General features: G+C 41.8%; 1 protein-coding gene across 1 annotated transcript in view; it reads right to left on the bottom strand.

Annotated features, from left to right (window-relative positions):
- Window positions 1-2,386: 2,386 nt before the first annotated feature.
- LOC141794997 (bifunctional heparan sulfate N-deacetylase/N-sulfotransferase 2-like) overlaps window positions 2,387-22,874 on the bottom strand; it is a 35,386-nt gene continuing 14,898 nt past the window's right edge. Inside the window, exons 4-15 of the mRNA XM_074675704.1 lie at window positions 21,263-21,350; window positions 16,317-16,471; window positions 15,968-16,153; window positions 15,727-15,855; window positions 13,491-13,673; window positions 13,123-13,219; window positions 12,918-13,041; window positions 12,010-12,184; window positions 8,411-8,581; window positions 6,679-6,788; window positions 6,218-6,320; window positions 2,387-4,233 (exon numbers count right to left, since the gene is read on the bottom strand). Coding sequence (XP_074531805.1) covers window positions 4,108-4,233; window positions 6,218-6,320; window positions 6,679-6,788; window positions 8,411-8,581; window positions 12,010-12,184; window positions 12,918-13,041; window positions 13,123-13,219; window positions 13,491-13,673; window positions 15,727-15,855; window positions 15,968-16,153; window positions 16,317-16,471; window positions 21,263-21,350 — 1,647 coding nt within the window. The 3' untranslated portion in view covers window positions 2,387-4,107. The remainder of the gene's footprint in view (window positions 4,234-6,217; window positions 6,321-6,678; window positions 6,789-8,410; window positions 8,582-12,009; window positions 12,185-12,917; window positions 13,042-13,122; window positions 13,220-13,490; window positions 13,674-15,726; window positions 15,856-15,967; window positions 16,154-16,316; window positions 16,472-21,262; window positions 21,351-22,874) is intronic.

Genomic DNA, 22,874 nt, shown 5'->3' with positions numbered 1-22,874 from the left:
ATCATTGGGAGTTGTACCTTCAGGTTGGATAAGGTGACCCAGAGGCTCACACATTGGTAAACTTGTATCTATATTTTATCTTTATCTATCTGATTACCCACTTTTAATGTTTTTATCATGCAGAAAACTATTGGACAGGCTCTGCATTCTCAGGACCTCATTACGCTCTCTAACCCAAATGCTCAAAAAAGCACCTTTGGGTACTCTGCACCCTCATCTTGGAACCAGATGCAGAACAACTTAAAGCTCAAGGAAACGGTGTCCTTAAATTAGAGCCCGCCCAATTAATCGGCCGTAATAAGTAAAGTTATGGGGGGCCGTTTGTAAAGCAGCGCATGCTAAAAAGAAAAGAAAAAAAAAACAAAACATTTTGTCACATTTAGCCTTCCTTCAAACCATGCGCAAAAAAAACGGGTGTGATTTTTTCTAGTGACCTTTTATGACATTTAGAGCAATATTTGTCATCTTAGAAATATCTTAAATAGTTAAATGTAAATATTAAATGTCACACTTAAATGCTATATATAAATATTAATGCTCAATATAAATATAAATTTTAAATATAAATATAAAAGTTAAAATATAATATATATATATATATATATATATATATATATATATATATATATATATATATATATATATATATATATATATATATATATATAAATTTAAATGTTGAATCTAAATCTTAATCTAAATGTTAAATCTTAATGTAAAATCTCAATCTAAGTGTTAAATCTAAATCTCCCAGACGCAACTAAATATTTAGCTAATATGCAAATTAAAACTCCCGGCAACAGGAAGTACCAAAATAAAAGCTCACGGAGCTACCATCGTGGTGTTCATGTCAACATGTTATCATGCAGTGTCAGAAATAAACGGCTGCTAGCACAGCTGATAGAGAGAATCTGATCTATTTAATTGTGGTGATTTAGCGGAATGAATTAAAAAGATATATATTGCACAAAATGTCGAGGGGGACTATGGCTGAGAGCATAGGAAGGGCTGTTCTGGAAACCATAAGACAATTTGTTACGGCGTCAGCTACATCGCCTGCTGACATTTAACATTTAGAAATAAGATTTATATTTAAGATTTATTTTTAAATTTTATATTTAACATTTCTTTTTATATTTTTTTTTTATTTTACATTTCTTTTTATATTTAACATTTATATCTAACATTTATATCTTAAAACATTTACGTGTGACAATTAATATTTACATTTAACTATTTAAGATATTTCTAAGATGACAAATATTGCTCTTAATGTCATAAAAGGTCACTAGAAAAAAATCACACCCGTTTTTTTGCACATGGTTTGAAACTAAATGTGACAAAATGTTGCTGCTGTTTTTTTTTTTTTTTTAGCATGCGCTGCTTTACACACGGCGCCCCATATAAAGTAAGTTGTTTACTAAGATGTGATTTTAATCCATTATCTTGTGTTTATTGATTGTGCTTTATCTCTTTTTGCGTTTGTCTGTAACTTTTTGTTTTTGCTGCTGCCTGTCTTGACCAGGTCTCCCCTGAAAAAGAGGTTTTTAATCTCAATGGGACCAACCTGTTTAAATAAAGGTTAAATTAAAAAATACATGTATGTAAAATCCCATTGAAAGTTTACAGTTCTGAAAATCCCCAGAGTTCTGCAGCCTTAGAGAGAAAAAGGAAAGAAGATATATTTCTGTGTGTTCTGTTATTTTTCTTCTGCCTCCCACTTACTTTTCTCTCCATCCAGATCCACCGACTTGTCTTGCTTCCTCTTACATTCCCTTTACAGGCTTTTACAAATGCTGTACGGGCAAAAATGATCCCAGTCTTAAAATGGTTGAATCTTCTAAATCCTACGTCTACAGGATGAATCCTCACTTTCTAACCTCACTGTTCTCCTACTGTGAAATCTGTTGTTTCCTTTGTTGAGCCTCCTCCACTGAGTCCTCCTATGGCACTGTCAGCTCTTTCACTGACAAGTGCAAACTATTTCCTGTAGCATTACAAGTTTACTTCTGCATTTACCATCCTTTAGGTTGTATTTTGGACGACAGGTATGCACAATCACATACTTTACCCAGAGATGAGAGGGAGAGGTCAGGTAGCTGCATGGTATATTTCTCAAAACAGGTTTTTTTTTCCTAAATGAAATTCTCAGTGTTATGAATGCAAACAAAGAGCATACATCATCTACCCACTGGCTTGTTTGTGGTTTTGTTTACCACAGCTGTGAGGATTCATCCCTCTCTCTTCTTCACGCTGCATGTTACGGTGACAATCAGCAGCTCGCGTCCTCTTTCTCCCTTCACTTTATTTCTCTGTTTGTCCTCTGCTCGAGGTTTCAGGTCACCAGAGTCAGGTGAGAAAGAAGTCAGCAGCCTTTGTTTCCAACCTCTCTTTGCTTTTATTAGAGATGATACAGTGTTGGCCTTTTGACATTTATACAAAACAAACAAAACAAGACAGCAGCTTTTGATCGTCTCTTCACTGGCTCCGGTGTCCACTGTTGTCCAAAGACAGCTATGGGTTACTGTCGTCCAAAAGGAGACGAGTGTGTGTGCGCCTGTGTGTGTGTGTGGGGTGTAGTGAGTTCAGCGTTCAGTGGGGGCTTTTCTGAAGAAGACTGATGTGTTTATCTCTTTTTTTTTCTTTGGCGGTCATCCCTCCTTCACAGTCCAACTCTACGCACGCTGGGTTTAACAGCTCTGGTCCAGGACTGCCTGTCATCACTGCACCGGGTCGGGCTGACGGGGAGAAGCTGTGAAAACACTTTACGGTGATGCTTTCAGACTAGATCCAGTCTGATAGATTAGTATGGAATCCTTTTCTGTTCATACTCTGAACTGTGTCCGTGTCGAGGCGTTAAGGCTTCAGGGGGAGCATTGACGAGCGAGCAGAACGACTACTGATGTCGTCAGCGTTAACTTGATTTGGCGACTGTAATCAGGAAGCAGCAGTCATCAGTATGAAACATGATTCAGCAGTTCTCCATCCTGACCATGCTTTAAAATGAGTCTCATAAGATTTAATGACTCTAATAAAAACATTTATATTTGATAAGAAGCATTTCTTAAAGTAAAACTGTTCTCACCTCCAGGTCTCTAGAATTTAAACCACACTAACACGTAACACGTTCGACTGTTCAACATTTCACTTTCGTCTCTTTAATCTTGTCTCCTGGAACTGGTACGCTTCTTCACACCCCACGTGGCTTTAATGACTGAAAAACCCTCTGTTCAACAGGATGCTGTGTGGTTAACTCAATCTAAAAAAATATGGGTGGTATCATTTCAAAAAACTATGCTATGCAGTTTAAAACCAAATATACTAGCAGTGTAAAATGTGGATTCTGTTTCAGTCGTTCCCCTTCAGCTCAGCCTGGTTGAACGAGCGCAGCGGCGTTCGGATGCTCTCTGACAGGATGTTGGTTTGTGGCCAAGCCTGGACCACACCTCAGCTTTAGTCACATAGCAAATGTAACCACATGGTATTTACATTGACCTCTCATTATATTCATTAGATCTGTTTTAAAAGAGCCTATCGCTGCAGTACACAGACTGTGAGGACAAAAAGCAGAAGTGACACCCAGCCTGGTGCTGAGCTCCAAGGTATGGACTGTCTGTCTGATCTGTCTGCTGGCCGTTTTGTTTCCCACCCACGCCTCAAACCAATATATACAACTGCTCCTCCAAACAGACTTCTTAGCCATCTTTCTGTGGAGAGATGAGACCTATGTGTGTGTGAGTGTATGTGTGTGCATGTCAGTCCTGTTTCTGCTGATACACGTAACATCCACACAGTCTCATCCAAGACTTCTCAAACCTGCTCAGTCCTCCAGATCCACAGCCAACAGATGTGAGCACTGCCATCCTGGAGTCCAACACTGATGGTTTCCCAGTGCTCATGGGAGTTCATGTTCTCCAAAGATCTCAACTTGTGTCAGGAGCACAAGTCCCACCAGCTCAAACCGTGAAGCTCCTTTAGTGTTTCCTGCTGTTTGGGTAGTCCAGTATAATGCAGAGCCGCGTACGGGCTCGTCCACAGACGTCAGTCCGAGCTTTTCTGTGGTGTGATGATCTGTCTGCGTGTGTGTGCGTGTGTGACCAGGTGACCTCAGCTCCAGCTAGTACTTTGGAGTTCTTGGCGGAGCCAGGACGGCAGCGGTTGCCCCAACCGGTTCAGGAGGCGCAGAAGCTCCATGTTGCTCTCACGGTAGTGCTCTGCCAGAAAGACACGGGACTGCAGAGAGACGGACACAGACACACAGTCGTTGGTTAAAATCAGAGTGAATCACATGTACAGGGCTGGGCTTGACTCATTGAAAGAAAGAAACCTGCTCACAATGGGACGACTGAATAGTGCATTTTCTATATTTCTATAAAAATAGAAATTTCAGTTTAAAAGACACAAGATGAGGAAGAATGTCAGTAAATTTTAGCAGAGCAGCATCTGTTGATAGTCAGAAGACAGAAGAAATCTGTTTGTCTGCTCTCTTTCATGGACCAGTTTTAGTCCAGAGTAGGGCTGCAACTAACGATTATTTTCAATGTCGACTAATCTATTGGTTATTTCTTTAATTAGTCGACAAATCACTATTATTTCGTGTTTCAACCTAATTTGGTCTTTAAAATGTGCAGACCTTTAAAACTCAACCTGTGTGTTGCATTTTCACTGCATTTATTCAGAGTTACATTCTTACCGCTGATTGGTCAGCCCTGTGTCATGTTTGTTTGTCTTTATTTCATTCATGATGACAGAAAAATATAAGTACAATACAAAAAATGAACCAATAAATTATCTCAAAATGAATGAAGCAGGCAACAAGAAAATTAAGTTTGCAGTGTTGGCAAGACCGGTTGTTAGTGACTTTGGGAGTATTTTCTCGTATTTATTTACTCATTGGGGTTTGCTTTGCTCTCTGTATGATCCCACCGGACTCTCCCAGCTCTTTATAACAACGTGTTCAGTTTTTTTCTCTGCATGGGCTACTTCCACTTCACTCATGCACACTCCGCCCCTACTTCTCCCCACTGAGTGTTACCAGTGCAGTGTGAGCTTGTTGGTATGGCCACATCGCAAATACGCATCAAGATTACATACAAAGTCAATGCAAAGACGCGTTTGGACTACGGATGCACGATATTGGATGTTTGCCGATATCCGATATGCTGATATATCGAAACCCCTTTTGGCCGATACTGATACCGATAATCACAAGTTTGTTTGTTTTTTTCACTGTAAAGAAAGCTAAGTCTATCCTGTACTGGAATTTATGTTACTCTTATTGTGACGGTCTTATTTGTTTAAGAAACACACATAAAACAAGACAAAAATCATTTGATTTTATCATAAATAAGAAATGTATTATTATTTCAAACTTGAGACATTCAGTATTGAAATACAGAAAAATAATTTCTTTAGATCACATGAACTTTAAATGTACAATGCATTTTTAAACATAACCAAGTTGCATTTGATTATTTTAGAGCTACTGTAACAACCTGGTGACAGACACAGAGCTCTGCAGTGCAAATAAATGAAGTGCTACATTTTATTTAAGGAGCTTATTTTTCAGATGGTAAATAATAATAATCCTAACTGAATAGCACCTTATCGGCTGTGCCTATCGGCAGATTTGAAAATATCTGCCGATACCGATAAATGTGTTTTTAAGCTTTTATCAACCGATACCGATATTGTGCCGATAATATCGTGCATCCCTAGTTTGGACGCAGATTCACCCCGGTTGGTGCGTTGGATGCGTTCGGAGCGTCGGTGAACTAACGTCAGAGGACTAACTCTGAACAGACCATGATGGAATATTGGTGAAAAACATGAGTTTTTGGACGATTAATGCAGTTTTAGGAGCGGCACTGTCTATGCCCCGATGGATCCCATTATACGGACGTCCGCTGCACGATTTTGGATCTAAATATCTCCTGAAGCACTGCTTGGATCAGGAAAGCCTTCTGGGTGAGTATTTTGTTCTACTTCATTCTATAAACAATGTAAAAGCTGTATAAACCGAACTTATCCTTTAAGATCCTCAAACATGCAGTAAAATCAGGGTTTGATACTCAAAATGTCAAAGAGAAGAACAGTCAGTGTTGTTGATATGAATATAAAACTGAATTTCCATTAAAAAGACGCAACCAAAAAGTTTGTTTCAGCAATGAGTTGGATGGCAGGAGACATGTGTCTATCAGCGTCTGTGTAGATTTACCTCTGAACTCATCTCAGGGTACTTCCTGCCTTTACTCTTCCCCAGACACTTGGCCCGACCTCCTTCAACTCGCTGACACCAGAAACCTTTGCTGTCATCGTACCTGCAGACAAAGGGTTTGTAAGATCATTCGATACACAGTAACACTCCACAGTTAATCCCTCTGTGGAAATTGGAGTTAGTAACACTAAAATAACGCCACAAGACTAATCTGCATACCAAATGCTTGCTACTAGTTATCAGGAAGCTGGATGCATTAAAACACCTTTCAACAAATACATCACATCATTTATGATTAGCTTCTAGGGCACGATACAGGTTTCAACAAATTCATCTAACAGAGTGTTTCCTTCCTCAAATAGCATGTGATCCCACCAGATTTTAAAGCTAGTTCTTTAGTCACACAGGTTCAATAAATCATTTACTGTGAGTGTGTGTGTATGTGTGTGGGTTTTACTAACATAAGAGCCTGGGTATAGTTGAAGATGGGAGTGACGCCGAGAAATCTCTGGATCCCCTCCATCACCAGAGCAGGGTTGGATCTCAGCAAGGCTCCATCCACGATATGCAACTACAAAACACACACACTGAGTCAGACTCTCTTTACACCTGGTATTTCCATGGTTTAAGGGATCTCATCACAAGTCAACAGCTTTGACTGCAGTTGTATGCCCACATTAAGGTCCGCCCACTCTCTTTGTATCCATGGTGATGATTACGCTGATGACTTTGATGAAGATCGTAAGTGAAGCGCTCTCTTCCTTCTCCTCTTTCTTTTTTTAATTTCATGGTTCTAAACACCAAAAACACTCACAGCACACAGTTTTGATACTTTGAGGCAACAGGAAACAACTACTGCTCCCATGCAACCACAATTGCTTGGAAGCAGGAAGATGTCATTTCAGTACAACATGCTTTGATTGGGTGAGACAAAAGCCGCGTTTCCACCAAGCAGTCCGGTTCAGTTCAGTTCAGTACGGTTTGGCACTGTTTGGTACAGTTAAGCTTGATCCTGTTTGCGTTTCCACAGCAAACTGTGCCCTCTCGTGGTAGGTTGCGTGTAGGGCTGCAGCTATGGAATATTTTAGTATTCGAGTATTCTACTGAAAATCCCATCGATTATTCGAGTAATCGGATAAAATACATTTTTGTTTAGTTAAAGAGCAGTTATTTTTCAAATGAAAATGTTTCTCTTTAAGAAATAGAATTTTCTGATACAGCACGTCAATAAGACACTTGCTTTGGTAGCTCCAAAATCTGTAAACACACTTTGACACATTTTTTGTGCCTTGTACACGTCATTAAATGTTGCGGACCGAAATGGCACCCGTTTCTTAGAATGACCCATTAGTCTCCAAACTGTGTTGCTAGCTGCTACTTTGTATAAGAGTTAGCTTGAGGGGTCTGAAAACTCGCTTAATATGGCCTCAGCTCTATTTGAAATACCACTCTTTGATCATTTTTTAAAATTAAACGATTTCTCGAGGCGGAGAAAATTACTCGAGCAATTTTTGTAATCGAGTACCTCGAATCATTCGAGGAATCGTTTCAGCTCTAGTTGCGTGTTAGCCAGATGCTGAAAGCTGCAGCTGTTAAACAATAGTATGAAGCTGAAGAAGCGCAACACACTTTACCCCGCTAACAAATCCAACAAAGAAGAAAAACAGGACACAGTAAGCAAAGAGCATAGATGGAAGACATGCAGCATTGTGTCCTCTCTGATTGGCACGGTAAGTGATAATTCTTTCGACCAATCAACGGTCTGCAGTGTTGTTGCTCCACCTTCTGAGAGCGGATTGGTTCAGTCTGGCACCCGTTTGAAAGGGTCCCAAAGAGTGGGACGGCTTGTCTTGGTTATTTGGGGATCTGTCCCGGGATAATGCGCACCCGAACCGAACTGGTCTGCTTGGTGGAAACGCGGCTAAAAACAGTCCTCCCTCAGTAGAAAAAGCTGCATCCCACTCCATCTTTGTAACCATTTGTTCTGAATAAATGTTAAACTGTAACAGTACGTGTTCATGTGATGGATGGCAGCTGCATGCATCTGTAGTGTAATAACCCTCACTGGGCTGTAGGGGGCAGAAAGTCAAGAACAGCCATCAGAGTGATAGTGTGGTCTGATGGTGAGAGTGCTCCCCCCTGTGTGTGTCTGCAGCAGTGGTTTGTCTGTGTGAAAGTTGCAGTCACTGTTACCTGGCTGGGCTGGTAATGTTGCAGCCACCGCTCGAGGTGAGCAGCATAGACCCCAGGATTAAGGCAGCGTCTCTGAAGGACCAGCAGGTCCCTGGGGGCTGAGAGGCCTGCTGTCACCACTGCATGGAAGGTGTTGTTAAGGGCTGCAGGGTCCTGATGGGCTCTCTGGTGCTGTGGTTGGACACAAAACACATCATTCATTGCAATCACCTTAAACAGTAGACTGCTGCATAAAGCATGAAGATGACAGAGATTAACAGGTGTTTCAGCGTAAAGAGGGACCCTGTTGATTGATGACTCTTGGTCGGATGCATCCTTCTCAAACAGTTTTAGATCATCATCATTAAATACTTTTCTGACAAGAATATTTTTACACATTTACGCATTCCCAGGGACTTCTGCTGTGCTTGAAAAGCTTTTATAAACTGGATCTCCACTGACACGTTCAGCTGAAGGTCACCAGTTTACAGGGTCACTCTTTAAACTGGAACACAAGGAGTTGACAGAGACACATTCACACTATCAGGCTCAGAGAAGACCCATGTTTAGGAGGTACTAAAACAAGTCCATCACAGCTGGAGTCATCTTATTGTAGACAGAGGAAGGAGGAATTAAAAACACTATGGATGCTCCACAGGTCAGAAATGTTCCACCTGCAAATTTATTCAATTTAATTTACACTGCCTGGCCTAAAAAAAAGAGTAGTCACCAAAAAAAAAGGTCACACACTCTAATATTTTGCTGGACCGCCTTCAGCTTTGATTACAGCACACATTCACTGTGGCATTGTTTGGATAAGCTTCTGCAGTGTCACAAGATTTATTTCCATTCAGTGCTTCACTAATTTCTCACCAAGATCTTCATTGATGATGGTAGAGTCTGACCACTGTCAGTCAGCAATCAGTGAGGCTAACCGGGAAAAAAAGGCTTCAGTTTGCTAGGAAGCATAACGATTGGACTCCAGAGCAATGGAGGAAGGTCATGTGGTCTAATGAGTCCAGATTGACCCTGTTCCAGAGTGATGGCCATCAGGGTAAGAAGAGAGGCAGATGAAGTGATCACCCATCATGCCTAGTGCCTACTGTCCAAGCCTGTGGGGGCAGTCTATGATCTGGGGTTGCTGCAGTTGGTCAGGTCTAGGTTCAGAAACAGTCTGTGCTCAAAGAATGAGGTCAGCTGACTACATGAAGATACTGAATGACCAGGTTAGTCCATCAGTGGGTTTTTCTTCCCTGATGGCACGGCCATATTTCAAGATGACGATGGGTGCACCTCAAAGCTCCAAACTTCCTTCCTTCCTTCCTCCACTTGCGTCGTTCTCTTGTGTCTTTGTCCCTCCCACCAGAGATGATGGGAGAGACACGAGGAAATGAAGAGAGGAGAGAGGATGAAGGAGATTCGTTTTTAGGGCAATGGGACATCCTCTCCTTCGGAGCGTCACATGAAGCGACGTGTTTCAGTGATGACATCATCAGCTGATCACCTCTGGATCATCTGTCAGTCAGCTCTAACAGCTGCTTGCACATCTGCACATGTGCGCTGTAATAACCATGATCAAACAGAAACAGTAACAGAGCTTTGTCTGTTCCTTTAACCTGTTAAACACACACGTTACCATGAAGAAAACCTGCTCTCTGTTTATTCTGTGTGCTGTTTAGAAGCTCATGGATCACTTTTCCAGTAAAATGCGTAATTGTGAGATTATTTATAAATAATTTATCCTTTATCTAGAGCACATGTGGTGGTGAACTCTGAAGCTTCAGAGTTCACGATCAGATAAGGTGGGTTATATTAATATATTAATATATTAATATATTAATATAACCCACCTTATTGTGTCTTAGGAAGATATTATTTATCAGTCAGTTTCTGTATTAATCCTCTGTTATATTGATTTGATGATGGTTGTGTTCAGTGTTTTGTGCTTTAAACTCACAGCGAACACTTTATTACCAGATTTATGATCAGTTTCTGAACGATCCTCTGTGCCTGTCCTCAGCTCGTCTTTCCTCTCATTATACTCCGTTGTGTTTGTGAAGTTTCATGTAAAGAAGTCTGAGCCGCTGCAGCGTCCAATCAGAGAGTGGTATTCCATATGGGGGCGTGTCTGTCAGTGAAAAGACTTCCGCAAAGCCGGCTCTCGTGTCTCCTCGATTCATCACTCCTCCGATCAGTCTCCTCCATCCTCTCTCCTCTCTCCTCTGAGCGCAATTATCGCTTTGGGACAGTCTTCAAAATGGCGACTTGGAAACTACTTCCGGTGTCGTGGAGGAGATAGGATGGAAGAAGCACGTAGTTAACGCATTGAGACACACCCCAATGACAGGATTCAGTGGGCTCAGATTGTGAAAGAGTGGTTCAGGGAGCATGAGACGTCATTTTCACACATGGACTGGCCACCACAGCGTCCAGACTTTAACCCCATTGAGAATCTTTGGGATGTGCTGGAGAAGGCTTTGTGCAGCGGTCAGACTCTACCATCACTGATGAAGATCTTGGTGAAAAATAAATGCAACACTGGACGGAAATAAATCTTGTAACATTGCAGAAATTTATCGAAACTATGTCACAGTGAATGTGTGCCGTAATCAAAGCTAAAGGCGGTCCAACGAAATATAAGAGTGCAAGACTTTTTTTTGGTGACTACTTTTTTTTGGCCATCAGTGTATAATTCACCATGGAACTAAGGCTGTATTCAGACCAGAAAAGTCCTTTGGTCCACTTGTTTGGTTCAGACCAAAAGCGGACTTCATTTTTTTTCATTTGGTGCGGTTCATATCCAGATTGTACTTTCTGCAAGTGGACTATATTCTGTAAACACATCCACGTGTGTGACGATCAGTGCTCTCATTGGACAGCACTGACAAAGGGCGGCACACAGAATACAGACCTGGAAATGGAGGTAAACATGTGTTTTTGTGCTCTTATTAGAGCTGCAAAATCATTTTCAGTTTCAAGAGCAGCTCCTTCAAAGCAGGCTTAACAACACCGTTTCAAATTTTGGAGCAGCGAAGACAAATACGCGCAGCAAGGAGACGCTATGCTCTGCGTGTCCTGACCCACAACATGTGAGCAACAGCGTGGCTAAACAGAAGACGGAGGATCAGGTATGAACTAAAGACAGTTAGGTTACGGTGGCTTTATAGGCCCAAAAGGCGCATACATCCTGTAGTTAGTTCAGACGGACCTTGGTTTGTATTCAGACCTGCACCAGAGAACTAAGAACCGCACCAGAGTTCGTTTGGAAGCAGACTGAGACCACCTCAAAAAGTGGGTCTCGGTCCGCTTGTTTGGTCCGCACCAGGGTTCGTTTGTGTCTATTCACACCTGCATGGAAAGTCTGCACCAGCGTGGGAAACGAACCCTGGTCGTTTAAAGTGGACCAAACAGTCCAGGTTTGAATACACCCTAAATTTACACCCTAACTCCTGTGGTTGAAAGGCACAAAATTTCTAGAAAATTCACCAGTTTCTAGAGAAAGTCACTTATATCAAAAAGCACCTTTTTATAGTAATAAAAGTGTAATATGACAGAAGTCAGTTGCACCCACACTGAATGTGTTCCAGCTCAAAGGCTGAGGAGGGGATCTCATGTCTCACCTGGTACCAGGAATAAGCCCGATCAGATGGGTTGATGAGCACTGCCAGAATCTTTGCTCTGGGAAGCAGTGCAGCAGCTCTTTTCGGAGCTACCTCTGTGTCGAAGTAATTGGCACTCTTTTCAAACATGAAATCTGTGCTGACATTGGAAGGGAATGGGAAGAAGTCCATGTACCTGAGGAGAACACAAACCAAACAAAGTAGTAGTCAGCTAGTGTCTTAACAACACGACCCCTACACGTGTTGTGAATTTACATTGAAATGACTTCAATTTGAGAGATCTGCTATTAAACAGACTTAGACCTCCTTCTCTGATCAACCTTGAGAAAAAAATATTTTACATTTACAAAAGTATTAACTCTCTAAAGTGCAGAAACTCCTCTGGCAGGAGCTCTTTTCTCCTGAACTGCTCAGGCTCAAACAGTGAGTGACAGACTGTGTATTGGATTGAGCTTCTGGCCTCTTAACTGGTCAACCCAGGTCTTTAAGACTGTTGTTATGAAGTTTTGGCTCCAAAACAACAGAGTTAACAGTGTTAGGGTTGCTGTTTTTCAGTTAATCAATTATCCGTTTAGACTTCAGGGTATATTTGTCCTGGCAGCTGCTGCAGGTTCAGTGTCCCTGAAACCAACTTACATGTGACTAATAGCAGATATCCTGCAACACAACTCAGCAAGGAGACACAGGGAGGGAAGAGAAGCTTCAATAACGTGTTGGGTCTTTTCTTTTGCCATCCATTTTTCAGAAAAGGTGTTTTTATTACAAAAAGAAGCAAAATAAACATCCAGTACTCCTATATTGCGATAAAAATTGAAAGAATGAACTCCAATGATAACTACTGTAATTTGAGCCAAGCTGAGTCTAAGCTGTGGCCGAGCACTGAGAGTTTCACATGTTGGGGTATTTACCAGTCAATCCCATTGTCATAGTTTGCTCCACTGAAGAACTGAATCTCCTCAAAGGTGGTGGGGCTCGGGAAGGAGCTGGTGATTGCTGGGTGCAGGCTCAGGAATGAATGAAGCGCTGTAGTGCCTGTGAGGAAAAAAAAAACATGTATAATAAAATAGAAAGATGAACAAAGAGTTTGAATTACAAAAACAGGAAGTGCGTTACCTGTTTTTTGTGGTCCAATGACGAGAAACCTGGGCAGCCGATCACAGGTCTTTTCTTTTGACCAGATATCTTTGTGTCTCTTGTCATGACACGGGTTCTGGGAAACATTGTGAAGCAAAGGCTTTAAAAACTCTGGACTGGTTTCAGTGTTTCTGATGCATTCCTTTATCCATGCCCAAACAGAAAACTTTTCCAAGAATGGTACCATCAGAACAACAGACCATTGTTTGTCAACAACATTTACTCAGAGGACGGAAAAAACTTCACGCAGGCTAAAGAAGAGGAATTCTCTGACTCTTAACAACTGGCTGAGCCCGACCAAAAATTGATCTGTAGCTGTATGAAACTAATTTACAGAATGGACTCACCTGCCAAAGTGGGTCTCTCTCCTCCGGGAAGATCTGGAAGTATTTCTCAGCCAGCTGCACAGGGGGCAACGTCTGCAGCTTGAGGTTGGTCCAACACTGAACAAACTTCACCAGAGACTCAAAGGTGTAGAGACCCAGCCGATCGTTGCCGTAGTTTGAGAGGTGGGTCATGAAGATGCTGATCTGGATTAGGAGAGGATAATGTTGGTACTTTATTAAGCTGATACCGTCAGAGCGAAATATTCTTGTAATATTCTTCTTCTGAGAACACTTCAGAGGCGACGTATCAAACCCTTTTTCAATCATTTAACACAGTCCTTTGTTGTGTGAATGAAACGTCCTCACCATGTTTCAGTCTAAATGTTTTATGAACACTGGATTCTGGTGTGTTTCTTTAAATTTAAATCAGCCCATCTCTTCACAACTCACGTTGTACAAACATGGACTGAGTCTGGTGCTTTTCCAAAAGATGCTGTGGAAGGAGAGCATCAACCGAGAATGTAAGGAGATGTTTGTAAACAGTCAGTTATTCACTTTGTGCCATTTTAACTCTGGTTTCAGATGATGGCTCGACCTTGTGAAGATTTGAACGTGTGTGAAAGTTTCTATTATGGATTTTTCTAACTCATAAGATATAAGTGATGGTATTACATTTAGATTACTGAAGGTGACAGCATGTAAACTAAAACAAACTAGAAAAGCACTCAGAGAACACAGACCTCCACCAAGCATATTGTGATTGTCACCAATACTTTAGTCCTACTTTAATGTTATACTCCCTTTCAGCAGACTGTCTGCTACAATTTGGTGTTAGTTGCAGGTTTGAAAAATAATTTGTTTCCTGGCAGTGTTGAAAATTATGATGACCCAGTGCATATTTCATATTCCATATCTTAGTATCCAGAATATTGTCAGGATCTAGGATCTAGATTGTACTTTTACATCTGTCAGAAATTATGGTGACTTTGTCTTGTATTGTTTTGCAAAGCAATCTGACCATTTATGGTGGAGTTATATACACATATGGTGAAAACAGTCCTATCTCACAATGATAAAGAATCCTTTAAAAAAAAAGTCCTGGATCCAGACGTTGATCCAGATCACCTCCAAATTTTAATCACTTCTTCCTTATCTCATTTTGAACGTTTCCTGAAAATTTCATCCAGATCCATTTATTACTTTTTGAGTTATGTTGTTCACAGACAGACTCTACCAAAAACATAACCTCCTTGGCGGAGGTGATAAAATCCAGAAACATGTGAACAGGATCTCCACATCCCAGAAAAGGGAGCCCTTTCAGGTCAGTCATTTTTCGAAGGACCCCCTCATTATTGTAATAATGATTAGCATAATATTAACACTATATAATAATGCACTATGTGGTGCTTTGCAAAGATAAAATTAAGCTACATTCACACTTTCCAAGTAATTCATTTTGTAAACTCTAAAAAAAAAGGTCAGGTTTTGTGGTGTTTTTTGGGTTTCTAGGTTGCTATTTGTTTTGTATCATGCACGATTAAGTGATAGACATGTCACAGTCATATCAGAATGGATCTCAGGATACTAAACTAAATTGGAAGTATTGGAAAAATATCTGATTCTATTGGTACAAAAATACCAGTTTTTTGACATGTGTTGTCAATGATAGAGCACACTTCTACAAATTATTTTGCAGACCCGAGCTAGTGTTTTTAAAGACACAGATCCTGAACAGAGCAGCAGGCTGAGTGTCATGATCAGACAGAGATGGATTACAAACAAAGGACTGGGTTGGCTTTTACATCAGAGAGTACTCGAGACACCAAAGTATATGGGCAACAACAGTGAAAAAGGTTTTTTTTTTTAAGTGAAGAGTCTCCTTTAAATTGTGAGGCAGGTCGGTTTTTCCTAATTATGATCTTGTAGCTGTGTTGTTTCTGCTTGTTGGCCCAACTGATAAAACATCTGGAGCACGTTACAGAATGAAGATCCTGGTAAAATTACCTCATTTCTTTATCACATTTATTTTTTAACTTATAACTAAGATCATATGTTTTCAAAAGCGAATCAGTTGTTTTATTAATACAGAAATCAAAACCCATAACAGTCACCTCAGTGCCTCACCTCATGTCGCCTTTGCCTTCAAGGCCTGAGAATTTTTTTCAAGCATTCACTTCTAACATGAGATTTTTCTCAAAGCTGACAATTTAAATCAAGTCACAGATGCCAAGTGTGAGCGTAGGTGATGTTTTCTTACAGGGTTTAGAAGAACGGTGAGGAAGAGTTCTCCTCCTCTGATGCTCTTGTCGAGCTCCTTCGAGCCTCCTGGGTATTCATTGTAGAAGATGGTATGAGTGAAGAGACCACAGGTCTGTCTGGGCAGCACCTAAAACATAGAAAGAGACAGAGAGTGAGTTTGTCCTGTTTAAGTTTTCTTCGTGACGTTTTCTGGATTTTTCAAAAACAGACTGAATTTGTGAGAAGAAGAGGACCCTGACCTGGATCCCGTTGTGGATGAAGCCCCGGCGGTACCGAGCCGGCCTCAGATGAGGATACTCTTCAGTGCTGGTCACCTTGATACCCCACACAGACTTCCAGGCCTCGTAGAGCTGGCTGTGAACTGGGTAAACGCCCGAGTGGTGTGGTGCCACTGCGTAGCCCATATCTGTTGGGATGCCATGCTCCTGGAGTGAGAGACGGGACAGCACGGGGCACGGGTGAGGAGGTAGGGACAAAGTTTCAGTGAGAAGAGAGAAGAGCAGAGAGGTATGGAAGAATACGCCCCCCTAAATTTATTATTCGCTTCTCTCTCTTCGAGCGTGTCTGAGGAGTGTTTTTGTCACTAACCTGAGCAAAGATCTTGTTTAGCCTCATCTGCTCGGCCAGGACGCTGACATTGTGAAAGAGGTGAGGCTGCATGTGGCTCCACATGTGAGGAAACCACCAGAAGTCCATCCTGTGCTGCAGCAGCATGTCATCTCCCCGATCCTCCTCATCAGTCCCTGGGAAAAAAACAACTTTAAATTTACTGTAAAATGTACGGGATACTGCGACAACAAAACAGTTTTGATAATCTGGTTCAGGCCCTGTGTGGCTAATCACAAGGATCTGGGTAATTCCAGGTGGGCCAGTCAGATTTGGGTCCGTAGCGGTGGGTATCCAGTCATAACACAGGGTTGAAATATATCACAAAAGCTGCTAACGCTGTTTCTGGGCGGCCTGCACTGACAGCTCTTTTCCTCTCACACGCAGCCTGCCTTTACCGTGACAACAAGCCTGTGCCTGTGCAATAGTGAGCTGGTCAGAGGCGTGAAACTCCAGGGCTGAAAATGAGTCCGAGTCCGACCCTGAGCCAGAGTCCTGCACTGGGTCGGGTACCCGCAAAAACAGCTGATTTGCAGGTGGTTTTTAAAAACTTTTTTTTCCCGGTTTCCGATCTGGGTGGAAAAAATAACATGCTGGTCGGATTGCGGGTTTTAGTTTGACACATCAAAACTAATATAAAATATTGATAAATACAATCAAATAAAAACGTAAGTTGTAAGCTGGTTGTACCTGCTGAGCGTCGCTTAAGACTGGACAGAAAGTAAGTCCACTATTACACACGTAAAGGTCCTTTTAAGAGATTAAAAGTGTAAGTTTATTAATTAAACGTAAAAACGAGTGATTTTACAGTTGTATGTGAGAGGATCACAGAGGGTTGATGATGGAGCTGAAGTCAGGCTTTTATTGGAAGAGTTGCTTCATTCAGGTGTGTTGTTTACTCACTGGCACCTGAACTATAGTGATATACCGTTCAATTTTCAGACAATATGACCCAAAATGATTACTTTAAATACGGTTAAGGGTCGGGCTGCGGGTTGTGTTTCAATGGGTCAGATCGGGTTGCGGTACTAATCGGGCTGATGTGCAGGTTTGCAGTTTGGGTGCGGGTTTGTATGTCCACGGGTCGGGGCAGATCTTGAAAATTGGCCCGTGCAGGACTCTGCCCTGAGCCTGTTCCTCAATATATCTGACCAACAATCAATATCTGGTTTTAAAGACATGTTCCGTGACAGAAAGACATCTTGACCAGTGCTGAGGAATAAGGTTTCTGAGATTGTCCTGCAACTTTAGTCTTTCAAAAGGGTTTCCTTTGGCAGGGAATAAAATGATCCTGCAACCCACCATCAGATCAAAACTGCTGCTCAGGCCGCACATCACTGAGCACTGTGTTGGAGTTTCTTCCAAATTTGGATTCTTAAAGAGGTCATTTACACATAACAAGTTTTTGTGCCATAGCAATCTCAGGCAGCATTAAGTTACTTAGAAAATATTTTTTAAAGGTACACATCCCCTCATCTTGGCTCTTTATAACGAAAGTCTGACAGTACCAAAGGGAAACTGTATTGGTTGCACTCATTCTTGCAATGAATTCGAAGAGAAGTGAATTTTCCTGCAGCAGCCAGGGCTCTGCATGCTTCTGACTGAGCAGAGTAATCAGACACGGTCAGCCCTTTCACGCTCAAAGCCCACTTTGGTTCAGTAAGTACAACCTTGACTCAACTGGGCTTACTGGTTTATATGAGGTGAACTCTGAATCCTGAGGCGTGTGTTTCTAACTTAAAGCGGGGAGTGAAGATTACCTCTACCTCCCAACAATGCCATGCTTAAATACCTCACAGGAATAATAATCCAGCCTGACACCAACACCAAGCTTAGCTTCATCCTCGTCCTTTCTGGCTCTGTCGGTTTCTCTAAAGAAAATTGCTAAAAGTGTGTGAGCACTTATGAAGTGGCAGCAGTGTGAGTTTTAAAAGCAGTTGGAGTACACCTGCCGACCCGGGACCTTCATCACCCAGTGGATTAAGGGCGCAGCCACACTGGCCATCTGTACCGTACCTAAGCATGCTTGGTTGCTGTTTTTTAGCTGTTCATTTATACATGCTGTGTTCTTTGCTCCAGCAAAAATAATATCATCCTCTGACTGTAGGTCAGATCTAAAATACCCAGTTATTGCACTGAAAAATCTAAACTCTAAGCAAGAGTTAATGTATAAACATTAGTAAACATGTCTTTTTAGACTCAATGGCCCTCGTTTATCAATCATACGTGGGAATTGGCACAAATCTGGGTGTAAAAATTAGCTTACGGCAACGTTCTCGTGTGATTTATGAAACGTGCATACCAGGGCCAATCACGGCGTACGCCTGATCAGCTGTTGATAAATGTGGTGATTGAAAACTAATGTAATTTTCATAACAGGCCCCTAAATATTCATGGTTCAGCTGGCTGAACCCACTGAATTCAAGACATGGAGGGACGCATTACGGGAAAAAGGGAACTTCTTGACGCTGGCAATCGACAACGCCATAGCAACAGAGGTAGAGAGGAAATGACGCAGCGTTGTTTGGCAGCTGGAAAAGTAAAGCGAATCAGAAAAAAACTCACCTGCAAAGAAATCACTGCAGGGATTCAGCAGCGTGGATGTGACAAACTAAACTACAGCAAAGTTTTAAACAGCCTTCGTTTATAACTTGATGAATTAATCCGTGATGTCTTAATATTAGAAGCCAGAATATGAAAAGGAGAAAGGAGCGTATCCCCATTTTTCAGGCGTACGCAGTTTGATAAATGAGGGCCAATATGAGCCACATTCACCTGAAAAGTCCAGAAAAAAAGTATTTTATCAAGATGTTAAAGTGATACTCCGGGATGGAACAAGTTGGGTCCTATCACAAGGTTTAGGGCAGAAATTACCCCTACAGCAGTGTTTTTGTGCAGCAGAAGCCCAGAGCGCTCGCACCAAACACCCCCTCCCTGCTCCTCTGCCGGATTCCGTTGCTAGGCGCTACCCAAGTAGCTGCCTGTTGCGGCAGCTCTCTCGTCTTTGTCCGTTTCTTGTAATTTTTTTGTCTCTTTTTCGTAATCTTTGTACTTGGAGTGGATCATCACTTTGTATGGTTCATTGTCGGTCACGGACACCAAACTTTTTGTGGCTTCGGCGATATTTTTTACTACTTTTCTCCTGTGTTTGTCTGGAGATCCTATATGTAACCATGGCTGCATTGTTTACATACAAAATTAGCTGTTAGCAGCCTGTAGCATGTCAATGCTAACTAGTGTAAGGCTTGATGATTTCCCTCGAGCTGAGGAGGAGGAGGTGAGGACGACGTGCTGGTTCTCGGATGTGAGCTGGGAGGTGACGACGTGGACCTGTCCTTCCATCCATCGTTGTTGGGAACGTGGGATCTAGCCCCGGGGGATGGACGAGCTAGCTGTGCTAACCCAGCGGCATCGTGCTGTTCATGGACGTGGCTGACGGAGCTGACATCGGACGCCGGCGACACTTTGGAGGAGCTTCACCTGCTGTGAGCAAACAGGATCCAGGAGAAAGAGACTGAACAGACTGCTGGGGAGGCTCAGTCCTGGACCCTGTGGAGGTGGAGACTGGCTGGGCTGGAGAGTGGTGGACGAGTGGTGGACGGGATGTCGTCATCTAATTTCTTATGGACTTTTTTTGCACTTTCTATACTCTTTCTTACTTTTGTTTTCTTAAATGCTGCGGTGACCCCTGAATTTCCCCTCGGGGATAAATAAAGTATTTTCTATTCTATTCTATTCTATTCCTCTGCACTCAGACGGGGCCATTTTTTACTTGACCAAAAACACAAATAAACAGACTCCCACCGAAAAAATCTGATATCGGTCTGCATTCACACTTTATTCAGAGAATTTTCAGCGTGTTACTTTCACGCAAAAACGCCGCTCAATAAGGCTCTAGTTCTCATCATGTCTCTTCGTCCTGGCAGACTACCTGCATTTGTTTATATCTGGCACGCCGCGCGCGGTCTGATACACTAAGCGTCAAGCGTATCGTAGCCAGCTGTGGCTCTGCAGCAAAGGTAGCGCTGTTTTGCGACACGATGAGAACTAGAGCCTTATTTATCTGTGTTTTTGTGTCAAAGTAACGCGCTGAAAATTCTCTAAATAAAGCCTGAATGCAGACCGATATCAGATTGGGAGTCTGTTTATTTGTGTTTTTGGTCAAGTAAAATATGGCCCCGTCTGAGTGCAGAGGAAACCGGCTGACGAGCAGGGAGGGGATGTTTGGTGCAAGCGCTCTGGGCTTCTGCTGCACAAAAACACTGCTGTAGGGGTAATTTCTGCCCTAAACCTTGTGATAGGACCCAACTTGTTCCATCCCGGAGTATCACTTTAAGACAAAAATGACAACCATATTGCTTGTAAAATAGAAAAAAAATGTCAACGGGGTTAGGAAATGTTTATGTTTCTTGAAATAGGAAAAATGTCTTAATAAAAAAAACCTAACAAGCATAGCTGTCTTTTCCCACTGGCTGATTTTTTTTGTACTTTTTATGATTAATACACGCATCTCACAGTGAGGAGCAGAGAGGTCAAATGAGTCTGAAAATAAAGACACTGTAGTTTCTCTAGCAGGGCTGATAGTGTCAGGATTATGAGCTTTATACAGGAAGTGCCGCATTCACTTCAATCACGTCATTCATAATAGCCACAAAGCCTGCTCACTGAAAGAAAGCATATCCTAAATAACAGTACTTGGTGTGGATAACAGAGTGTTTTGCAGATCCCGTGAATGTGTCTGTGAGGAAAATACAACATTTGAACCGATCAAAATGGATCAGGATGAGCTGGTGTCAAGATGAAGCTTATACTGAACATACAGTGAAACTGTCCAGTCTGAATCAGCATGACACACTTTAAGATCCCTCTAAACGCAAAAAGCAACATATCATAACTTAAGTCACACAACAAAGTCGGATGTGTCATACCTGTGTGGTAGAACTTTCCAGAGAATCCTAAATTGAAGGTGAAATTTGGGACCAAGGCTCGCAGCTTGTTCTGGGTGTTGAGCAATGCCTGCAGAGGAAGGAGAGAGACAAACTTTACTCTTCATCATGATGTGCTGTTTACAAAAACCCCTCTTACTGCTATCTTTGGTTTGTGAGATGCAATTTGGTCAAGGTGCAACACATTAATTCACAGTTCATATAAATCAAGTATAAGTGGGCTATTTAAATTTAACATCCACACACACTATGAGCATGTTACTTGACGAAAGGAAGAATTTCTGATGTGTGGATCCATCCTTCAGCTCATCTTTCAGGGGGTGAAAAAAGAAACTCCTTTGCATTGGCAGAATCTAATTTTATAGAACGCATAGTGTGAAAACACGCCGCGGATGTTGTTGAAGCCTTAACAATGCAACGTTATTTTTAGATCAGCTACTGATCAGCGAAAGCTGTCCTCTGGGTAAATTTGCATGATCACAAAGTGTCTTCACAAGCCATCTGGCCTTTGAGTTTCAAGTTAAAAGTGCCAGATGTGTGAAAAACATTTTCCCATCTAAGCTTAGTATCACTCTAAGATGAAGAAGGATTCTGTATTAGTTTATACACAGCCTATGCCTTTGTATTGTGACAGGTGTGAATTGACAAAGATATGCACTTGAAGTGACATAGAATAAATGTAATTTGTGGTCTTCATGTTGTCTTTGAAATGTGATAGTTCCTTAAGTAAAATTCATCATTGTAAAATTTCTAAAAACAGGTGATGACAGGGTCAAAATCTGTTTGCTGCATGTTAAAATGTTGTTTACCTTGTTTTATAATTATAAAGATTAGTGACTGATTCAGCTGGCTTGATATTTTTTGATCTGGGTTCGATTACTTTTGGCTCCCTATGTACCAAGGAGGGATTTGCGCTTTCTTCCTGATTCTCATAAAAACTAACATTGAGGAAAAACACTACAAATCACTCTCGTGATCATTCATCACCCTAAATATGGAGGTAAAACACAGGCAGCTGAACTTTAAAGGAGTACTGTGCTGTTTTAGACTTTATTCTGATTTACAGCCAACAACAACAAAAACCTCTTTCTCACTGGTGTTTTAGAAAACACTTATTTCAGCCTCTGTTTGAAACATTTTGTTTCAGCTGCTGTCTCTTTAAGGCGCCCCACTCCATTAACCCCCTTCTCTCTGATTGGCCAACCCTCTGGAGGCCTGTCAGGGAGCCAGAGCTATGGGCAGACCTTTGTGTTTGAGGCCCGCCTCTCTCCACCAAGAAGCAACCCCTGGTCTAAGAATATGAGACAATGCTAAGGTACATCTGTTGTTTCTCGAGTGTTTGCTTGAGGCAGGCTGGAAGTCACATACACACCAAGCCAAAAAAAGCTGTTTTCAAAGCAGAAATTAACGTATTTACAGCCTGGTTAAAAAAAACGCCTCTTGTCTGAGTCGCTAACTTTACTATCAGCACACTGTCCAGGGGGTGAATTTTTTTTTTTAACTCGGCTGTTCAGAGGATGGTAAGATTGCAAGTTCGCCCAATAAGAGGCACAGCTCAGGGTCATGTGACTGACAGGCGCCCTATAGCTGTACG

The sequence above is a fragment of the Halichoeres trimaculatus genome, unplaced genomic scaffold (genome assembly GCF_033239565.1).
Source record: "Halichoeres trimaculatus isolate MK-OKI-2021-1 unplaced genomic scaffold, fHalTri1.1 fHalTri1_scaffold_8, whole genome shotgun sequence".
Lineage (NCBI taxonomy): Eukaryota > Metazoa > Chordata > Actinopteri > Labriformes > Labridae > Halichoeres > Halichoeres trimaculatus.
Note: the sequence above shows the minus strand (reverse complement) of the source record. Positions and strands in the feature narration are given on the sequence as shown.